The sequence below is a fragment of the Zonotrichia albicollis genome, chromosome Z, assembly GCF_047830755.1.
Source record: "Zonotrichia albicollis isolate bZonAlb1 chromosome Z, bZonAlb1.hap1, whole genome shotgun sequence".
NCBI lineage: Eukaryota > Metazoa > Chordata > Aves > Passeriformes > Passerellidae > Zonotrichia > Zonotrichia albicollis.
Window position 1 is genome coordinate 8099305 of NC_133860.1, and position 19177 is coordinate 8118481.

The following is a 19177-nucleotide window of genomic DNA, read 5'->3' on the forward strand; positions in this document are numbered from 1 at the left end:
CCCCAATTCCTCCATCTTACTTCTCTAAACCCCCCTGTACAGAAATCCTAAACCCTGTGTTTCCCTTTCTAATTAACTAATCCCTTCACCATTCACTCCGGTGAAATCCTCCTATCCTCATACAGGTGTCGTCTCCTGTGTAGGATCAAAGTCCAGCCACCAGACACTTTTGGCAACATTCCAGGACTCCCAAGCCCCCCAAGGGTGGTCTCAGTGACTCGGCACCTCAGTCCTGAGGTGCTGAGATCCCACAACTGAGCACCCAGCTTCTCTGCAGCCAGGGAGGAGGACAGTGCCCCACGTGGGTGCCTCACTTCTCCAGGGGTATTTCACACTTGTGTTGTGCCCTCAGCATTTCTCTGCTGCTGGGCTGGCCGGGCTCTTGCAGCGCTCTGGAGAGATTCTGCTAATGGGATCTGACCTGATGGCTTTGCATGTTTTAAGTAAATTAAACACAGCTGCTAGGAAAATCCAGTAACCTTAACAGCACCACGGCTCCGTTGTCTGCATTGTAATTACAGCGGCAACCGCTGGGAAGTTCTACTTTCTGGTTTATTTTAAAATAACTTCTGAGCCACCCTTTGATCAACTACTTCATCCCCAAGTCCTGCCTGTCCTCTCCCAAGGTTTAACCCTTGCTGTATCTTTAAGCATCTGTCTGATCACACTTTCAGTCAATCACAAAGGCAAGCAGCTGATCGCAAAAATTACTTTTTCCCCCAAATATATCCTGTAATTTTTCAGCTGAGGGAGAGTTTTAAGCCAGAGCTTACAGGGTATGTGCAGACTGCAGACATTGAGCAGAGTTTTATGGCTCCTGGGGAAGGGCAATTTGAAATATGCATCTTTTTCTTGTGCTTCATCCAGAATCCTTTGTGCCCTGCAGAGAAATGGGTTTTCTGTCACAGTGACAACAGCAAAAGGACTTAGATTTATGTAGGAAGCAAAATTAGGAGCCTAATTAGTTTTTCCCTTGTCAACCCTTGAGTGCAACCCATGCTGCAAAAGCCTTGGTCATCTCAAGGCACGGGCATAGCTGTGTGCTCCTTCCCTGCATTAAAAACTCACACCAGCTTCCTGTAGGAGCTGGATGGGCTTGAATTTCTGAAGGACGCCCAGGATTAGGGAAATGGCTCAGGGTATTCCATCAGAACCTGCAAAAGGTCATGAAACAGATATGTTTTAAGCATGTCCCAGTGTAAGGAGGTTGGCTCAGCATCATGGGGTGCTGGTGGTACCTTGATGGCTGCGTGTTCAGGGCATCTCAGCTGCTGCACCTGAGGTCATGTTGTATTTGGTTATATAATCATAGTTGGGTTTGGGTTGGAATGGACCTTTAGAGGCCATGTGGTTCCATCCCCCTGCCATGGGCAGGAGCATATTCCACTGTCCCAGGCTACTCCAAACTCCATCCAACCTGGCCTTGGGCACTTCCAGGGATCCAGGGGCAGCCACAGCTGCTCTGGGCACCCTCATCACCTTCATCATATATCGTGGTTATGGCTACTCTTCATCCTTCTGGACATAGGGTGAGCTGTCTCACAGAGATTTGAGGGTATGTTTTGCATCTTGTTTTCCAACCTGATTCCTTCTGTTTCCATCCAGCCTACTCAGGACAGGCAGATCCCAGCTGTAGTGCCCTGCTCTGCTCTCCTGTCTGCTGTCAGGAGCACGTTGATGTGTGTCTGCCTTGGAGAGCAAAGAGGGTGCCTATGCATGTGATTTGGGTGAAAACACTGGCTGAGTGTGATTGAGGCTGTAAAGTTTATGAGATTCTGCATTTTATGGTAAATTTTAAATTGACACTGCAATCAGGAGCATTAGGGTCTGTAAAGGAAAGTTGGTGTGATGTGTTGCAGAGCACGAGGTGGTAATTTCCTCTCTCATATTGATCCTATCAACAGCAAAGAATGAAGCAGCTGCTTCTTGGAGGATTGGTTTTTTAATGCGTTCATTTTATGTATTTGTAGAGTATTATTTATTATGTGGGGTTTTTCCCCCTATGCTGCCTTTCCCTCTCCTCCCGTTTCTAGAAGGGTACAGCGCAGTCTTACCTACACTCCTCACCTGTGGATTTCAAAACCCCTTTCCAGCCACAGCTGATGCTGCTGTTTCCATTTTCACAGAGGAAGGGGAAAACTGAGCATCGGAGATTGGAAAGGATGTCAGCCCAAAGATGCAGCCAGGTCACTCCTTCTGAGCACAATCCACACACTCAGATCTTTCCGAGCTGGGAGCGATGATCTGTTTCAGGGAGGTTTTTTGGTTTTTTTTTTTTTTTTTCTGGAAGAAACAGTCCCTGGCAATAAAAAAACCCCAGCAGTAATCATCCCAAACACTCTCCTAGGCAATGAAATGTCCATGTGTGCCAGGGCATGGTAGAAATGCCTTTTCAGAGTATGTTTTCCATGTGGGATTTTCTGCAGGGGTGTGGGTGACTTGGCTCCTGTGATTCTAGAGGGCATCTCCAGGGCACTGCCCTGTCTGAGGCAACAGAGGCTTTCAGTGAAGCTCAGGAAGAGTTTGAGGAAGTCAAAGACTCTTTAGAGCATATGAAGGGAATGGGCAGAGGCCTTTGGGAGGAATTTGGGGGTCAGCTGGGTATGAAGGATGTGAGATGAGCTCTTCCCCAGGCTTAGACCCATTACAGATGAATCACAGCAAAGGGGTTTTTTTAATGATGTTTGGTTTTCAGACATGCCAAGAAGATTTAAAAAGAACTGATTGCAAAACTCATGGGCATTTTAAAGTAACATTTGATGGGGATTTCTTGAAGATGCTGTAATACAGCCTACTGTAGAAGCATCTGCTTCCCAGATTAACAGAGGGTTTGCAAACAGCACTTGGGAAGCACCCTCCAAGATTATTTCAAAAGTGCAGAACAGATTTGGTGAATGATTTATGACATGGATTTACATATCAGTTGTTCTTTCTCCTTTCTTTGTCAAATTTACTTGTTTCGGTCTTATTATGCACAAGCACTGGAACCATCGTGGAAGTGTGGATGTGCCAGGATTGTGCTGCTCATCACAGCAGGGGCCTGAGGGTGCAGAGCTGCAGGGCATCCCCATCCCATGCAAACGGGTTTTATTTAGGAGCTGTTGAAACTTAGACCACAAGCTGGAGGTAGGCTGCCGATAAAATAAAAATGAAAATACTAACTTGGTGCTCAATCTCCTTTTAGGGTCAGTGGATATTTGGCCAGTGCAGTCTGGAGGGTATTTAACACCCCAAGAGAGATACTGAAATTGGGGTAACTGAATGGCTCCCCAAACACCCAAAATGATGCCAACTGCATCCCCATGGCAGCAGTAAGAGCTGGGGCAGCCACCACAAGTGTAGCCACAATTCAGCTGCTGGCCATCACTTTTACCCTAGGACACATTGCTTAGTCTCCATCTGTCAGTCAGGAGGGATGCAGGCCCAGGGTTTTGCCCAAAAAAGCCAGGCATGGGTCTGGGTTAGCTCAGGGAGTCCAGGGTAGCAATGAGAACCTGCATTAAGCCAACTAAAGCCAGGATCTGTGTGGGCACCCCCTGAGATGCCTTAGCTGGAGCTGAGCCCTGCCAGATGTGCCAGGGACTGGTGTGGGTTTATCAGGCTGTCCCTGGGAGTCACCTCCAGGCCTGGACACTGGGGAGGGCATGCCCATGGTCTGTGCTGGCTGTCAGTCCAGGGCAGTCCTGTGCTTCGGGTTACCCAAATTCCAGCTGCTGGCTGCTCAGGGCTAGAGCATGGGTGGCAGCCTTGGAAGGCCACTGGAAATACATGAGTGCTTGTTCTGTTGAGGGCAGTGCTGTTCCCTGGAGAAACCTCTGGTGTCCTCAGCATGGACATGGACCTGTTGGAATGTCCAGAGATGCTGCCAGGGCTGGAGCCTCTCTGCTCTGGAGCCAGCCTGGCCCAGCTGGGGCTCTTCAGCTGCACCAGAGAAGCTCCAGGGACACCTCAGAGCCGCTGCAGTGCCTGAAGAAGGCTTAGAAGAAAGATGGGGACAAACTTAACAGGGTGTGTTACAATAGGACAGGAGTAATGGTTTTAAACTGGAGTGGAATCAATTTAGATCAGCTTTCAGAAAGAAGTTTTTTACAGTGAGTGTGGTAAAACTGACACATGCTGCCCAGAGAAGCTGTGGATGCCCCAGTCCTGGAAAAATCCAAGGTCAGGCTAGACAGGGTTCTGAGCCCCCTGGTCTAGCTGAAAATGTCCCTGCTCATGGCAGGGGGGTTGAACCAGATGGCTGTGAAGGTCCCTTCCAGCCCACACTGCCCTGTGATTCTGTGATGAAGGCTGTTTCTTTGCGTGGGCTCGGCCTCAAGGGCAGGGCAAGCATTCCACATCACCAGTTCATTTGGGAATCATCTCTCCCAGCCCAGCAGCTCAGCCCAGCCAGGTGATGGGGAGGGAGGTCAGTGTGCTGAAGGGGGCAGGAGCTCCACTGCTGGGGACACTGCTGTGGTGAGAGGAGCAATCCCGTGAGGGAGCTGATGTGGCACACCAGTGATGTACCCAGGGAGGGTAATTAGAAATCTGAATGTCATCTGCAGGAGGGCGTGTTCGAGTCGTTCTGCAAACCACCACGAGAAGCTAAAAGGGGCCCTGTGGCTGAAGGGGAAGCCACAGGCAAGCCTGGTTGATTTGCAGCCTCTCATCGCACGTGTGCTTTGGGAACAGCAGAATGAAGCCTGGGTTGCCCTCAGCAATGCCCATCCTAGTTTGGAAACTGCTTCAAGAGCATCAGGGCATCCCCTGGTGCAGAGCGTGGATCATGAGTGTGTTTATTCACAGCCACTCTTCTTGCAGGGTTGATGAAACTGTGATTCACGTGCAGCCTTTTCTTAGCCCAGGAACTTCCATTTATTGCCCCATGAGAATTCTGCTGTGCCTCAAACAGGGCTTTGAATTGTTTTAGGTGGAATTATAGAATCACAGAATCATTTATTTGGAAAAGTCCAGCCATAATCTCAGCTCTGCCAAGGCCACCACTGACCCATGTCCCCCCATGTACACATAGGTTTTAAATCCCTCGAGGGATGAGGACTCCACCACTGTCCTGGGCAACTTGTGCTATGGCTGGACAGCCCATTCTTTGAAGGAATCTCTCTTCATATCCCATCTCAACCTGCCTTGGCTCCTCCTGAGGCCATTCCCCCTTGTCCTGTTGCTTGTGAGAAGACACCAGCCCTACCTGCCCACAACAGAGTGTTGAATTGCAAGCTGAGCTCCTCTTGCTCTGGGGAGCAAGGCAATGAAGGACCTGTGGAGAGAAGAAGGCTTTAGGCAGAAGTTAGAGCTGAAAGCCAACACTTCTTAAGGGAAACATGGTGCCAGCCCCTGCCCTGGTGCTGGGGGAGGTTTTGTGCTGACCCAAGCAGAGCTCATGAGCTCTGCCATGAAGCTGGGATCCATTGCAGGGTTTTTGCATTCTCCCCTGGGAATTTTGCCCCAAACAAAGATGCTGGTGCTGGCCCAATGTGGGCATGTTGACAGTGGCCTGCATTAAGCTCTTTGCCTGTTTTTGATCACTTTTGGCTATTGAATGGCAAACAAGCCATTAGTCCAGGACAGTGGTGGCTCCTTGTGAGTTGTGAACTGAAGTAAGGAAGGAGGCTAATGAGCTGGCTAAGGAAGGAGGTCCTGCTGGAGGGTCACAGCAGCTGGATGCTCTTGAAAGCACATGGACTCACTGGCTGCAGGGAATTCCCATTCTTGGGGCTGATCGTGGCCCTGGGGCTGCTCTGCAACCCCTCCGTGCTGTACACTCACATGTGCTCCATGAATGTCCTCAGACTGCCTAAATGTCCTCAGGCCAGTGAGAAGGAGAATTAGGGGCCATCACAAAGGTTACTGTTCATGATTTTCCTCTGTTCCTTGAGTAAATTTGCAGAGCTGTAATTTAACACTGTCATAGATTGGGTAGGGTAATCAGAGCCTTTGGTTTCTCCATCCTGGCATCCAGGTGTCAGCCTGGCTTGGAAAATGTTGTTGACGCTTCCCCATGAAAATAATGAGTATCTCATAAAGGCTGAATCAAGATTGTTGGCTCGTTCTAAAAGCTGGGAGAGGAATCCCATTTGCTTCCTTGTGTCCTGAGTAATGGGAAATAGTGTTCGTGGATCCTGCACTAGTAAACCCATTCAGGGGCTGCCTGGAGAAGAAAAAGAGATGGTTGGGTGATTGATTCAGTCAGCAGCCTCTTGGGGAGCTGGGGAAGAGAAGGCAGTGTCTCCATCTCCAGCTGCCCCATGATAACCAGTGTCTCCTTGCCCTTGGGTGTGCCACTTGGTGCCATGGTTTAGTTGAGCTGTCAGGGAATGGGTTGGGCTTGATGATCTTGAAGGTCTCTTCCAACTCTGTGTGATTCTGTGATTCTGTGATTCTGTAATAGAGAGACTGCGCACAATGAGTGGCTGTTCCTTGCTTTACACACCACTAATCCTTGGCAGAGAGATCCAGTTTCATTTGCAGCTTTCATGAGTAGGAGGGAGCCTCTTGACCCTGTCCAGGACTCAGGTCCAAGGACAGATGTGAGCTGGTGGTGCCATTTTAGGGAGTATACCCCAGATTATTGCTTCTTTGGCATGCAGACAGTGCATTTCCATCTGACTGCTGAGCCACAGGAGCATTTTCCAGCTGAGCACTACTGCATGGTATGTTCCCAGTGTTGTAATAGCCACAATGGTCTTCCTCCCTGTCCTCACCCAGGAGAAGGCCTGGGCCAGCCCCCCAAATGGTCCTAGTGGACCCTGTTGATATGGTGGCCACCTGCTGGTGGGGTTCTCACACCTTGAGGTTGTTCTGAAGTGGAGTAAAGCACCCCAAAATCCTTCTGCCAATTTCTTTCATCAGCCCTGAGTCCAGCCAAGCTGCTGGGGCTTCCACATGGAGGTGTCAGCTTCTGGAAATGCAGGCTCCCCTTGTCTCCATCATTTAGAAGTGTGACTGGTGGCCAGGAGCTTCTCTAGAGCTCCATTTCTCCAAAAGGTTTTCCTGAGCTGAGAGAGGCAGGGAACTTTTATGGGCAGAGCTGGGAGGATGCTGGTCATACACCTGTTGGGTCATACACCTTCATCTCTGCACCCCAGCAGTGCAGAACATGGATTTGTTGTGGATTTGCACTGCAGGTGCTACTGAGCTGCCACTGGTGACTGAACTGTGGGTGTAGGAATAAGCTGACAATGCTGAGGGGCCAAAGTGTAATGTTGATCTGGGAGAGGGATGGGTGAAGCAGCCCAGAGTGTGATCCATTCCTGGGGCCTTCATCTCCCAGCTGTCACTGGAGATGTGATACAGGGGGAGGACGGGTGGGCTTGCCCCTCCATGGCACAGTGTTGCTAGGTGATTTGTGGTACAGGGAAGGGTAAAGAGCAGAGGAACTGACCCTGGGAACACGTGTGGTGGGAGAGCAGGAGCAGGCCTGGCTCTGTTTTCTCATCGTCCCAGCAGAGGCTTCTCCAGAGCTGGCCCTTCTTAACCACATAATCAGTCCTGGATCTGATGAGGGGTTTTGTTTTGTGTTTTTTCTCTCTGTTTTTCCCTAGGAAATGGTCAGAGGAGCGAAAGGAGCATCACCATTTTGAAACAAAACCAAGGGTACTGGTGAGTACACACCGGGGCGAGCCTTGTGGGGAGAGCTGGCAAGCAGGATGCAGACTGGGGAGAGCTGTGTGGCTGTCCTGCCACCTTTCTGGGGTCTTGGGGTTCTGATCTGCCCTTCAGTTATTGAGATTTCCTGTGGGAGAGGAGGTAGTTTGCTGTGTTAATGGATCAGCACAAATCATCTTCACCACCACCACCACGATTCTCTGCTGTCGTCAACGACCTAACCTCTAATTGCTCTTCCTGTAAATCCGTGGAAGATGCTCTCATCAATATGTGTGTTCTCAGTGCTGAGTGCTGGAAGGAGCAGGCAGCAGATATGCTGGCAGCTGCACAGGAGTGCACCAAGCAACAATATTTGTTAATGCTTGGAGTGCTTTTGGCTGTTGTTGTGCTTGGCCCCGTCCAGACCCAGTCACGGGGCTGCGATCTGGGTGGCATTTCAAGGTCCTCTCCAGACCTGTTTTCTGCAGCTGTCACACAGGAGGCTGGGACTTGGATGTTTGCCTAGAGGTCTTGAACAGGAAGAAAGGAGAATCCTTTTTTTATCATCTGAGCTAGCTCACATATGCCAGAGCCAGACCCTGAGCTGATGTTTTTGAACTGAGATACTTTGCATTGTGTCAGGTGGGAGGCTGGGGTTTTTTTTTCACCATCTTCTCATGAGAACTTCCTGGTTTACACTGGCCAAACTGTCAGCAGAGCCATACTGTGAGCCCCTGCAGGTTCCCATCCCTCAGGGACCAATTTCCCACGACTTTCCTCTGTGCATGTGTGTTGGATGCTGAGGAGCATCTTGGGGCTGGGCTGTCACAGAATTTTAGAACCGTGGTTTGGGTTGGAAGGGGCTTTTAAAGCTCATTTCATTCCAACCCCCTGCCATGGGCAGGGACACCTTTCACTATCCCAGGGTGCTCCAAGCCCTCTCCAGCCTGTCCTTAGGCACTTCCAGAGATGGAGAAGCAGCCACAGCTGCTCTGGGCAACCTGTGCAAGGAGCTCACCATCCTCATCATAAAAAACTTCCTTCTTACACCTGCTCTTGTATCTCTGCTGTCACCTGGACTACAGGAGCAGTGCTGGTGGAGGTTGGATCATGGGGAAATGCAGATTTTTAAGACACACCTTGGCTGCTGTAGTCCAGTTTGAGTCTAGATGAAGGGAGAAACTTACACAATGTGGTTTCACGAAGCAATGTGGTTTCATCTTCAGACATTTAAAAATGTAGGGGCCCTTTATAGTTAGTGGAGATGTTTTTATCCCATGTTCCAGCTGATCTAGTTTGGGCAGCATGTGAGGATGACCAGAAACCTGTCCTTCCTCTCTGGCTGCAAGAGCAGCCCAGGTGAGGGATGGTGTGTCTGCAGGGTCACCTCCTGATAAGGCAGGGAGAGTACTGAGACCCCGTTTTCCCCCACCACCCCTGCCAGCAGAAAAGCTTGAGAAGGGATGCTTTGCTCGCAGGAATCATCCCTGACTCCAAAACAGGTTCTAATCAGTGCCTGGAGCACAGACTAAACTCCTTTCTGTCTCCCACAGCTTCCCTGCTGCCTCTCTGCAATCAGCTAGAAGAAAAACCCAGGCTGTTCCTGAGAACAGCAACCCCTTCTCCTGTAAACAGGGCAGCCAGCAAGGCTGCTGCGGGGCTGAGTGCTGTCAGCCTGGGGTGGTGAACGTGCACCCATCTGCTCCCAAATTCCAGCTGCTCCCCCTCCATGCCCCCCAGCCTCCTGGCAGAGGTGGTGAGGACTGGCAGGGCCAGTGTGTATCTGAAGCATTGGGTATTTCATGGTGCTGGCTTTCCAGACTTACACCAGTGGGGGTTTGGCCCCTTGTGCTCCAGCAATCCTGAAGTGATGCAGCTTATTAAGCATCCGTTTGCGCTGTCTTTAGCATTAAATAATTGGTTCCTCAGCATATTTGAGTTGGAGGGTATCTGATAATCCTCTGAACTATCCATCAGGCTCCATTATCATCTCTGCACTCCTGTGCCAGCTGCCTTGTGTCAACTCTGCCTGGGGTTTACAAATAGATTTTGTTTCTCCTGCAGTTTTGCCTCTTTTCTTCAGTCTCCCTCTCTCAAAGGAGCTGTTTCAGGCTCCTTAAAAATTTGTGCAGACACCCCTGTCAGCATCTTTCTGCTAACTGGTGAGTGATGGGTCCCATCCTTGTGCTGCCTTCTGCTCCTGACGGGGTCCCCAAGCAAAAACTCTTCGTTTACCTCAAAAGGAATAGAATTGTTGTCTCCACTGAAAGAATTGATAAATCTTCACATTGTTTGAGTTTTCTTACTGGCTCAGAGGGGTTGTAGCAAGCACAGTGATGACTTGGCAGCTGCCCTCTGGCAGACCAGCACTGTACATACATGTGGGGCACAGACCGTGTATGTCCTGATGGTATTTTAGTAAGGATGCTTCAGAGGGCTCCTAAAAAGTCTCCTATCCAGGTGGGTAATGTGAGAGCTGGGAGTAGAATAATTAGAGTAGAATAGAAATAGAAATAGAAATAGAAATAGAAATAGAATAGAATAGAATAGAATAGAATAGAATAGAATAGAATAGAATAGAATAGTTTGAGTCAGAAGAGAGTTTTAAAAGACATCTTGTCCAACACTCCTGCAATAAGCGACATATACCATATTCAACTATACCAGGTAGCTCAAAGCCCTGTCCAGTCTTTATCATATTATTTTTGTTACCTGTTGCTGCTACTGCCATGCCAGCTGTGAGGGGGATGCTCAGCATCCTTCAAAAGTCAAGCTTATGCTCTCCAGGTCTGCAGCATCCTGGAGGAGGTGGGTGGGTTGGGGGATTAAATCCTTGTGGATCTGGTTTGTTTTTAGAGCTAATCCTAAAGTCACGCGCACCAGGGCTAGGGCCCTCAGAAGCATATATTGCCATTTTACAGGAGGTGCTGCAGGATATTTTGCCAGTATCAGGAAGGGCATAGCTGGGTTTTACTCATGCAAGATGAACTTCTTCCTTTTTATATAGCTTAAGAAATGCTTTTCCCAGTGAAATGTTGGGGTTATCAAGGCTGGTCTGAGGCTGACAGGGTGGGATTGCAGGTCATACCAGGGTGCAGCACTGCAGCAGGCAAGAGGAGTCAGAAAACCAGGGCCTGGCTCTTTTACAAACACCTTCCCATATAGTCTGAACACTTGTTTTCTGACTTGTTCTAGAGGCATCTTTTGCTACTAGGGTGTAAAACACGCAAGGTAAATTCCGGCATCTTCAGCCCATTTAGGAACTCCAGCTCATACATTGAATTTTACCCCTGCATTTCCAGATTGCCTCTTAAAAAATTTTTCTTAGTTCTAACCTGTCAAGAGGAGATTGATAAGAGGAGATGAATATCCTAAAATAGCGACTTGGTACTTCTGTAAAAACATGTTGGTGTGACTGTCTAAAGGACAAAAACATGGCATTTTGTACCAAAATATATTTGCTATTGCGATAGTAAGTTTTACTTTGCATCCCTACCCTGGGTGCAGTGTATTGTTGGACAGGAGCCATCTCTTAAGTGAGCTTGCAGTATGAAGAAGGAAAAACAGGATGACAAAAACCTATAAACAGGGTAAATTATTGTGGAACAAGAGGTATTAATTGTGCTTAACACATGGAGGAGACTGATGCTGGGTGGTGTAAAGTGACCCGGCAGAGTCCACACGCCTTCAGCAGAGGCAGAGACCTGCTTTTCCAAGACATTTGCAGCGTTTCAAAGCCTGCAAATTCTGCTTGTCCAGAAGACGTGACAGCGCCCCGGTGTCACTGTGAGACAAAAACCTCCCCGATTCCTGCGCCTGTGCCCTAATGTCATTACTCCCCTTCCCTTGCAGATCCGCATAATGACATTCATGGTCACACACGCACACAAAAATACTTTATATAAAGAAAATGAATCTGGCTTCAGCCGGCTCTCGCCTTCTGCCGCGCTTACCTCCAGACCCCGGCTCGCCCAGGGTGAAATGAGAAGGGGAGTTAATGTGGCGGGGTCATTTCTCACTGCTGAATTGGTCAGCCGTCTACCGAGCCAATTTCTGCAGCTTTTCAGTGGCGTGGCAGACCCCTGGGTAATATTTGCCTGAATAGAGCCCTAAGTGTTTAAGCTGTATTGCTAGGAATGGCTGTTTTATCCTATGCATCTGAGATTTCAACTCATCAGACATGAAGCAGGTCAAGACTCTCATGCCATTGTGTGCATTATAGCGAACAGAACAGAATATGCTTGATAAAAGGGAGGACTTAAAAGAAATGCTTCTTTAGACCTGAAACTTTCAAGTCCCACAATGCATCAAAGACCCCTCGTATAGACTTTGAAAGGGGTGAAAGGCATTACCTAATATTTGGAGGAAATGAATAATAAAGCATCCCAAGTGCCTGGAAACTAATTTAGGAGTGCACGCTGCACTGTATTGCCTCTGCTGGATTTGCTCCCCAGAAGAGTTGCTAACAAAGGGTTTAAAAAATAAAATAAAATGACGTTTGGCGACCAACTTTTCTGCCTTGAAATGCCCCCTTTTTTGTAATGTTTCCTGGTAAGACTTACTTATGAAAAGATGAAATACAGCCTGTGCTGCAAACACCAGGTCTCAAATGAATCTCGGGAGCCCGCAAGGTTTCCCACCATTCTCCTCCCCACCGCAGCCTTTTGTTCCTTCATGTTGAAAGCACTGCTTGCAGGATGCTTGCAGGATGCCCAGGCAGTACCTGTTCCTGGAGTTTAGTCATATCTCAGGAAAAAAAGGGAAAAAAAATCAGCCTATTTCTGTGGCCTTTGCTTTTGTTCCAACAAAACCACCTTTGTGTAAAGCCAGGGCTGCTCTGTTGGTGACCTGTGGCTCCTTCCAGCTGGAATTGGAAGTTGGGTACCCTGCTGAAGGCACCAGTTGTATTTCTGGCATCCCCACGGATGCTGGAGGCTGTTTGGAGCCTGAGATATTTATTGTAGAGTCACAGGATGGTTTAGGTTGGAAAGGACCTTTAAGCTTGTCTAGTTCCAAACCCTCTGCCATGGGCAGGAACAGCTTGCACCAGACCAGGTTGCTCCAAGTCCCCATCCAGCCTGGCCCTTCCAGATGTTTTCTTCCATCGCTGTTTCTGAGATGCACTGACTCGTAACACAGTGTTCTCCAAGGCTCCCATGGGATTTGGGAGCTGCAAAGCTTGAGTGGGCTCAGCCTCTGCCTTGTGTCATGAGATGGGAGTGTCTGGTGGGACATCCACCCCCTTGGGATGGGTGGGAGAGGCCTGATGGCTCTGGGATTCAGCAGAGGGGAGGTGGTGTTGGCAAGGATAACCTGCTTCAGAGCAGAGAACCAAACCTTGTGCCAGACAAACTTTCCTCAAATCTCGTGAGGTGTTGGGAGATGAGGGCAGGGGTGGTTTGAGCCTGAGGGGCTCTGCTGTCCTGCTTGCCCTTCCCATCCCCTCTGCCGTGCTTGTCTCACTGAGCTCTGCTTTCACCATCTGTGGAGATCAGTTACATCTGAGCATCTGAGTGCTTTCTTACCTGCTTCTCCCCCAGGCCATGGTTAATTGAGGGCAGGAGGGCAGGCAGGAGTGCGCAGGCAATGTTTACAAGAAGAAGGGGATGTTAATGGGCCAGCAGGGCTGGAGCAGTGGGGTGTGGAGATGATGGACAGTGGTTGTGGAGCAGTGATTTTCCCACTTCCCCCCCCCCCCCCCCCCCCCCAGTTACCAGAGATGATTAAACCTCAGCTTTGTGTCTAAAAGAGTTAAATCTGGACTTCTACCCCCACAAAATTTCCAGTACTGGGGCTACTGTTTCAATGGAACCGTCTGTAATGGGAAAACAATGGGATATTGGGATGGGGGAGGATGCCTGTGAGTTACCAGTCATTGCAAGATTGGGGGAAGGAGAACTTTTAGCAAAATAATGTCTTATTTTATCAATCCAGCAACCTTATTAGGCTGGGGTCAGTTATTCTAGTTACCAGTTATCAGAGGGGCACTGGATGCCCCATCTGTGGCCATGTTGGAGAGGACTTCGAGCACTTTGTTTTAGTGAAAGATGGTGCTGCTCATGGGCAGGGGGCTGAACTAGATGGCCTTTAATAGTTCCTTTTCAGCCCAAAGCATTGCATGGTTCTGTGGATCTGTTTAGTGTATCTCCACGGCATCCTTCCTGACCAGGGTGTGTGCAGGTGCTGGTTCAAGGCACTGGTGGTCTCAGCCACAAATCTCAGTGGGTATTGAGGCACAAGAAGTGGTGTACAGGGTGACAAACAAGTCCCAACCTTTTCCACCACCTTTTTTCCTTAACACTGGAGAGCTAGCTGACAAAGCCTGACCCATCTTTGACAAAACAATAATCAGAAACCAGGATAATTTCTCGTGGAAAGGAAACCTGGCGGTGCTGCAAGGGGAGTTTCATGCCCTGTCTTAACGATACATCAGTGTCCAGGGACTTTTTAGTCTTGTGCTTGGGTTTTTATGATCCGTATTACTTCTCCTTTAATTTTTATTGCTTGGCTTTAGTTTTTGATACAGTGCTGGAAGCACCTTGGTGGGCAGGGATGGCTCCCTTAGCACTGGCTGTCACCTTGTGGCTTGACCCACATTTCAGGGAGGAGCAGAGGGGCCGGACGTGGGCTCCACAGCCCTTTATGTGGGCTTTATGTGGTGACGCCCCTGCCTGTGTCAGCCCTGCCTGCCAGCACTCTGAGCTGAGGGGTTGGCCTTGCTGATCACCCCCCTGGGCTCTGCTGCTTTCTCCTGGGCTTCAAGCAAAGTGTGGCAGGACACAATCTTCTCCTCTGCAGAACTTCTCCTTCAGGGGGTCTGTGACCCATCATCCTGTTCCTAAGACGTGTCTGAGCCAGGGAAACCAGGTGAGGCATTGGTGCTGGCTGGCTCTGGTTTCTTCCTCCCAGCAGATCAGGTGAGGTTTGCTTCCCTTCCGTGTGGGCCATCCTTGCTGTAGTTTTGCTTCTGGTTTGTTACCCACTGCAGAGAGAAATAAAATCTTCTCTAAGATCATTCTGATAGGTAAAGGTAGTGAAATGTGGAAAACTCTGACGTTCATCTGCAAAACTTTAACACTTCAGGAGCACAGGGGATCAGCCGTGCTCTCCTGAGCTGGACCCTCAAACACAATTCTGCCAGGTCTGCTGGTGGCTCAGAATAGCTCTGGATAAGATGTGCTGTCAGAGGAAGCAACAAGAGATTTATTTAGCCTGACTGGGAAGCTGGCATTGCCCAAGCTTTGTGGTCATGGGGTGACTTGTGTTAAGGAGATAGTTGGGCTGCACTGCTGGGCACCTGAGTGTGAAGGGACAGCCCTGGCTGTCCCCTGGGGCTCCCTCCATGCCAGCTGATAAACCATGCCATTTAGGAGAGGCTTCACTCCTTGCTGCTTGGCATTTCTGCTCGCTGCTCCAGGACAGATCCAAACCCCGCTGGCACCAGGGAAGATTTTCTCTGGCTTCAGCTGGCTCCGTCCTCCCAGAGAGAAGACGTGACATAACTTGTGCATCGCGGTTTATTCCTGGTGACAAGTGCACCTTCCCCAGTGCCCTTTCACACCCCTGCATGCAGGGGCTGGGATGCTGGTCCCCTCCCAGGCAGCGCACGAGCAGGGCTGTCAGAGCCAGGGAGCTTGCATGCTGTTGAGAGAAACCCTCCCCTCAGTACCCAAGGGACCTGAGTGCTGGTTCAAAAGGTCGCCAAGCACTGTCAGCTCCTGTTTGGGGCTGCTCTGCTGAAGGGAGATCCTGCCAAGGAGGTCACAGGCTGAATTTGAAGTGATTGTGGTTTGAAATGATCTTCCAGGTTTGTCAGCCCCGTCAGAATTCTGCTCGTGTAAGAGTGGCCAGACGCTTGGGGTGCATGGGGCTGGGAACCACCCCAAGGAGGGGTGGCACAGCTGGGCCCTGGGCCTTCCCCAGCAAGACAGGGCCCCAGTTCACTTGCTGCAGGTGATAAAATGGAGATGGCCACAGGAAAGGAAAGAGCAATGACATCAACCTCAGCTTCGTGTCTGCCACAGTGCTGCAGTCCTTCTGGTGGCAGCAGTGTGGTCAGGATCCCTCCATCCATCCATCCATCCATCCATCCATCCATCCATCCATCCATCCATCCATCATCCATCCATCCATCCATCCATCCATCCATCCATCATCCATCCATCCATCCATCCATCCATCATCCATCCATCCATCCATCCATCCATCCATCATCCATCCATCTATCCATCCATCCATCCCTCCATCCATCCATCATCCATCCATCCATCCATCCATCCATCCATCCATCCATCCATCCCTCCATCCATCATCCATCCATCCATCCATCCATCCATCCATCCATCCATCATCCATCCATCATCCATCCATCCATCCATCCATCCCATAGTTTCCAGACTATGAGTATACTTCCCCATGCATGTGGTTACATCCCTTTCCCTCTTCCCCCAATCAGATCTGACATTTGCTCATGCCCACAGTGGAGACTCCACTGATCTGTGCAACTCAGAGTGAAGCTTTCTGTGCTTGTCTTCCACCAGCATTTCGTTTGAAATCCAACCTGCTCATGAATTATCTTGCTCCAGGTTTCTTTATTGAAACACTTTGTAAATAAAATTAGAATACCAAAGCAGTAGAGCCTGGCAAAAAGTAAGGGGGAATGTTTCTTGGCATGGAAAAATATCCTCAACCAAGAAAAAGCCTAATTTATTCTGGTGAAGCAGAGAGAATCCAGCAACCTCCCTTTTGTTGTGCAGTTCACATGTATTGCTGTATTCACACCTGAAATCTTTTGCTGAAAGTTTGGCATCATTTATTCCCTTTTTGCTCAGAGAACTGCTAGATTCGAGGTGGCCTCATCCTTTCTGGCTCTGTAAGAGCTGATTCCCACAGAACCCACAGCTACCACAGAGGAAAGGACTCGTTGGGCTGGGAGCTGCAGCCTGCATTTCATCACCTATCAGGAATCCCATCTGTCAGTGGGAGCTGCACAGTTCTCCCCTGCTAACAAAATTATTTATTTTGTCCCATCATTAAGGATACTCATGCAGCAGAAATGGGAATGATCTCTGCTTTGTGAGTTTTAGAAGCCCATTTTGTATTTGTCTTGGTGGTAGAGGAGCAGTAAAGAGCTTCTGTGATCTCGCCTGTTAGGATAAGTGAGTTTTGGAAGAGGTTTTCTGTCTGATACTCTGTCTAAAAGCGTGGGGAAATGCCATTCTGAAGGCTGTTAAAACACAATTGCTCACTGATTTACACCGTCAAGGAGTACCTCTTTACTGGGAGATGTACACTGAATAAAAGCAGTTCAAGTGGTGCTTTTAATAAATAGATAATGGAACAGCATTTTATCTTCTGCTTTAATCCGTTATGTTAGCATAGGGTAGTGTATCCCTCTGATAGATTTTGAGATAGCAGAAATTGCGAGTCAAACCACTTTCCTTCTGAGTCTTTGAGGAGGAATTGCATACTGGTGAAAGGTACTGGGAAGGCTCTGAGTGGACTGGGATCTTTCTCCCCTGGGATGGGTTCAGTTGGGTCCCAGTGGGTTGGGCACTGATCTTAGAAATCATGAATATCATAGAATATCTTGTGTGTCCAGAGCAGGGAATGGAGCTGGGAAGGGTCTGGAGTATCGGGAGCAGCTGAGGGAGCTGGGAAGGGGCTGAGCCTGGAGCAAAGGAGGCTCAGGGGGGCCCTTGTGGCTCTGCACAGCTCCTGACAGGAGGGGACAGCCAGGAGGGGTTTAGATTGCATTAAGGAAAATTCCTTCATGGAAAGGGTTGTCCAGCTCTGGCACAGCTGCCCAGGGCAGTGGTGGAGGGGTTTAAAAGCCGTGTGGATGTGATACTTGGGGACATGGGACAGTGGTGGCCTTGGCAGGCTGAGGGAATGGTTGGACTTGATGGTCTTAAAGGGCTTTTCCAATATAAACAGTTCTGTGATTCTAGATTGGAAGGAACCCATAAGGACCATTAAATCCAACTTCTCCACTACTTGCAGGACTGTCTAAACATAAGAGCATCATCCAAATGCTCCTTGAACTCTGTCAGGCTTGGGGCCATGACCTGGGGAGCCTGTTCTGGTGCCTGACCACCCTCTGGGTGAAGAGCCTGTTCCTGATTTCCAGCCTGAAATTTCTGTGATGAAGCTTCATTCCGTGATGCCTTGGCTTTGGCCATGGGGCTGTTGCCTTGGTGGGTGGCATCACCCATGCTTCACATCCTAAATGCCATGTGGAGTCCTCTGTAGCCCCCAGCTCCCATGGTTATGAGTGGGAAGGGTGTGGAGCCACAGGAGAGGAGGTTCCTCCGTGGCAAGCTCCTCTCTAAGCCCTTGGACTTCCCTAGAGGCACCAGGTTGCTGGGGCTGAGTGCCTTAAAGCTAAATGAGCTGTTGGCTGCTTGGTTAGGAAAGAAACAGAACACTTTGGGAGGCAGGAAAAAGGTCATTTATCCTGTTGCTGCTCATCCTTGTTAATTCATTGTTTCCGTTGAAAACCCTGCACTTAGCTGCTTCATGAATGAACCCAGTGTCCATGCCTCCAAAAACAACTTGGCCTGGTGAAAAATAAGACCTCCTTTCACCTCCTCTCTGCTCTGCCCTGTTTTTTCCCCCCTTGTTTTCCTCCACTCACATCCATCCTGCCTGGGTGGCAGTCCCAGTTTGTCCCTGTGGAGCGGAGCTGGAGCCCAGGGCTGGGTTTACAGACTGGTTTGGGTTGGAAGGGACCTTAAAGATCATCTCATTCCACCCCTTGCCATGGGCAGGGACACCTTTCACTGCCCCAGGCTGCTCCAAGCCCCATCCAGCCTGGCCTTGGGCACTGCCAGGGATCCAGGGACAGCCACAGCTGCTCTGGGCACCGTGTGCTGGTGTTTTGTCACCCTCAGCATGAAGGATTTCATCCCAGGGGCTGCTCCTCTGTGTGGGAGAGGTTTGCTGTGACCCTGCAGGGGTGCTCCCAAGCCAGAGGGGATGGGAAAGCTGGAAGGAAAGGTCTGGAGAAGGGGAAGTGACTCAGCTGCATGGCAGGAGGGACTGTCAGGGAGGAAGGGTGGGTAGGGAGATGGAGATAGAGAATGGGGAGGCTTGGTGTGGGGGCAGAGGGGCTGGAGGGTGACCTGGGTGCTGGGATGGGGTTGAGGCATGGCCCAGCTGTGGTGAGCAAAGCCTTTTGCAGCGAGTGCCTGGTGTGGAAGGGCAGATGGAGCAGAGGAGAGGTGTCTGTGCAGTGGTGGCTGGTCTCCTAATGCCCTTCAGCAGCTGGAGTGGAGCAGAGCTGGCACCACATCAGCACTGAGCTCTCTGAGGACCATCTGTGAGCCAAGGGCAATGAGAACAATTACCAGCCAGAGGAAAAAATCACCAGGAGAGAGGCTGGAAAAAGCTGTGGGGGAGGCTTGGAGCCAAGCAGAGGCAGAGAAAAGGGGATCTCTAAGGTAATGAGTGGCCAGAGAAAGTACACTGTCTGGTCTCCCTATCTCATAACACATGGTCTATTTAAGGAAACAGCTGTGTCCATGAAAAAATGCTTTCTCTAGGGCTGAGCCTGTGAAAGTGACTGGCAGGAGATGCCTCCAAAGCTGGGAAT

At 49.7% G+C, this 19177-nt stretch overlaps 1 protein-coding gene across 8 annotated transcripts in view; it reads left to right on the forward strand.

The window, feature by feature from the left end:
• Positions 1-19177, forward strand: part of ZBTB7C (zinc finger and BTB domain containing 7C) — a 151097-nt gene that overhangs the window by 70704 nt on the left and 61216 nt on the right. For 7 of the 8 annotated variants that reach the window (XM_074532647.1, XM_074532646.1, XM_074532652.1 and 4 more), the window contains one exon: positions 7542-7599. The exons of the other annotated variant lie outside the window; for it this stretch is intronic. In XM_074532647.1, the coding sequence (XP_074388748.1) occupies positions 7542-7599 (58 nt within the window). Of the gene's footprint in view, positions 1-7541; positions 7600-19177 lie in introns of those variants that run through there. 8 annotated transcript variants of the gene reach the window in all.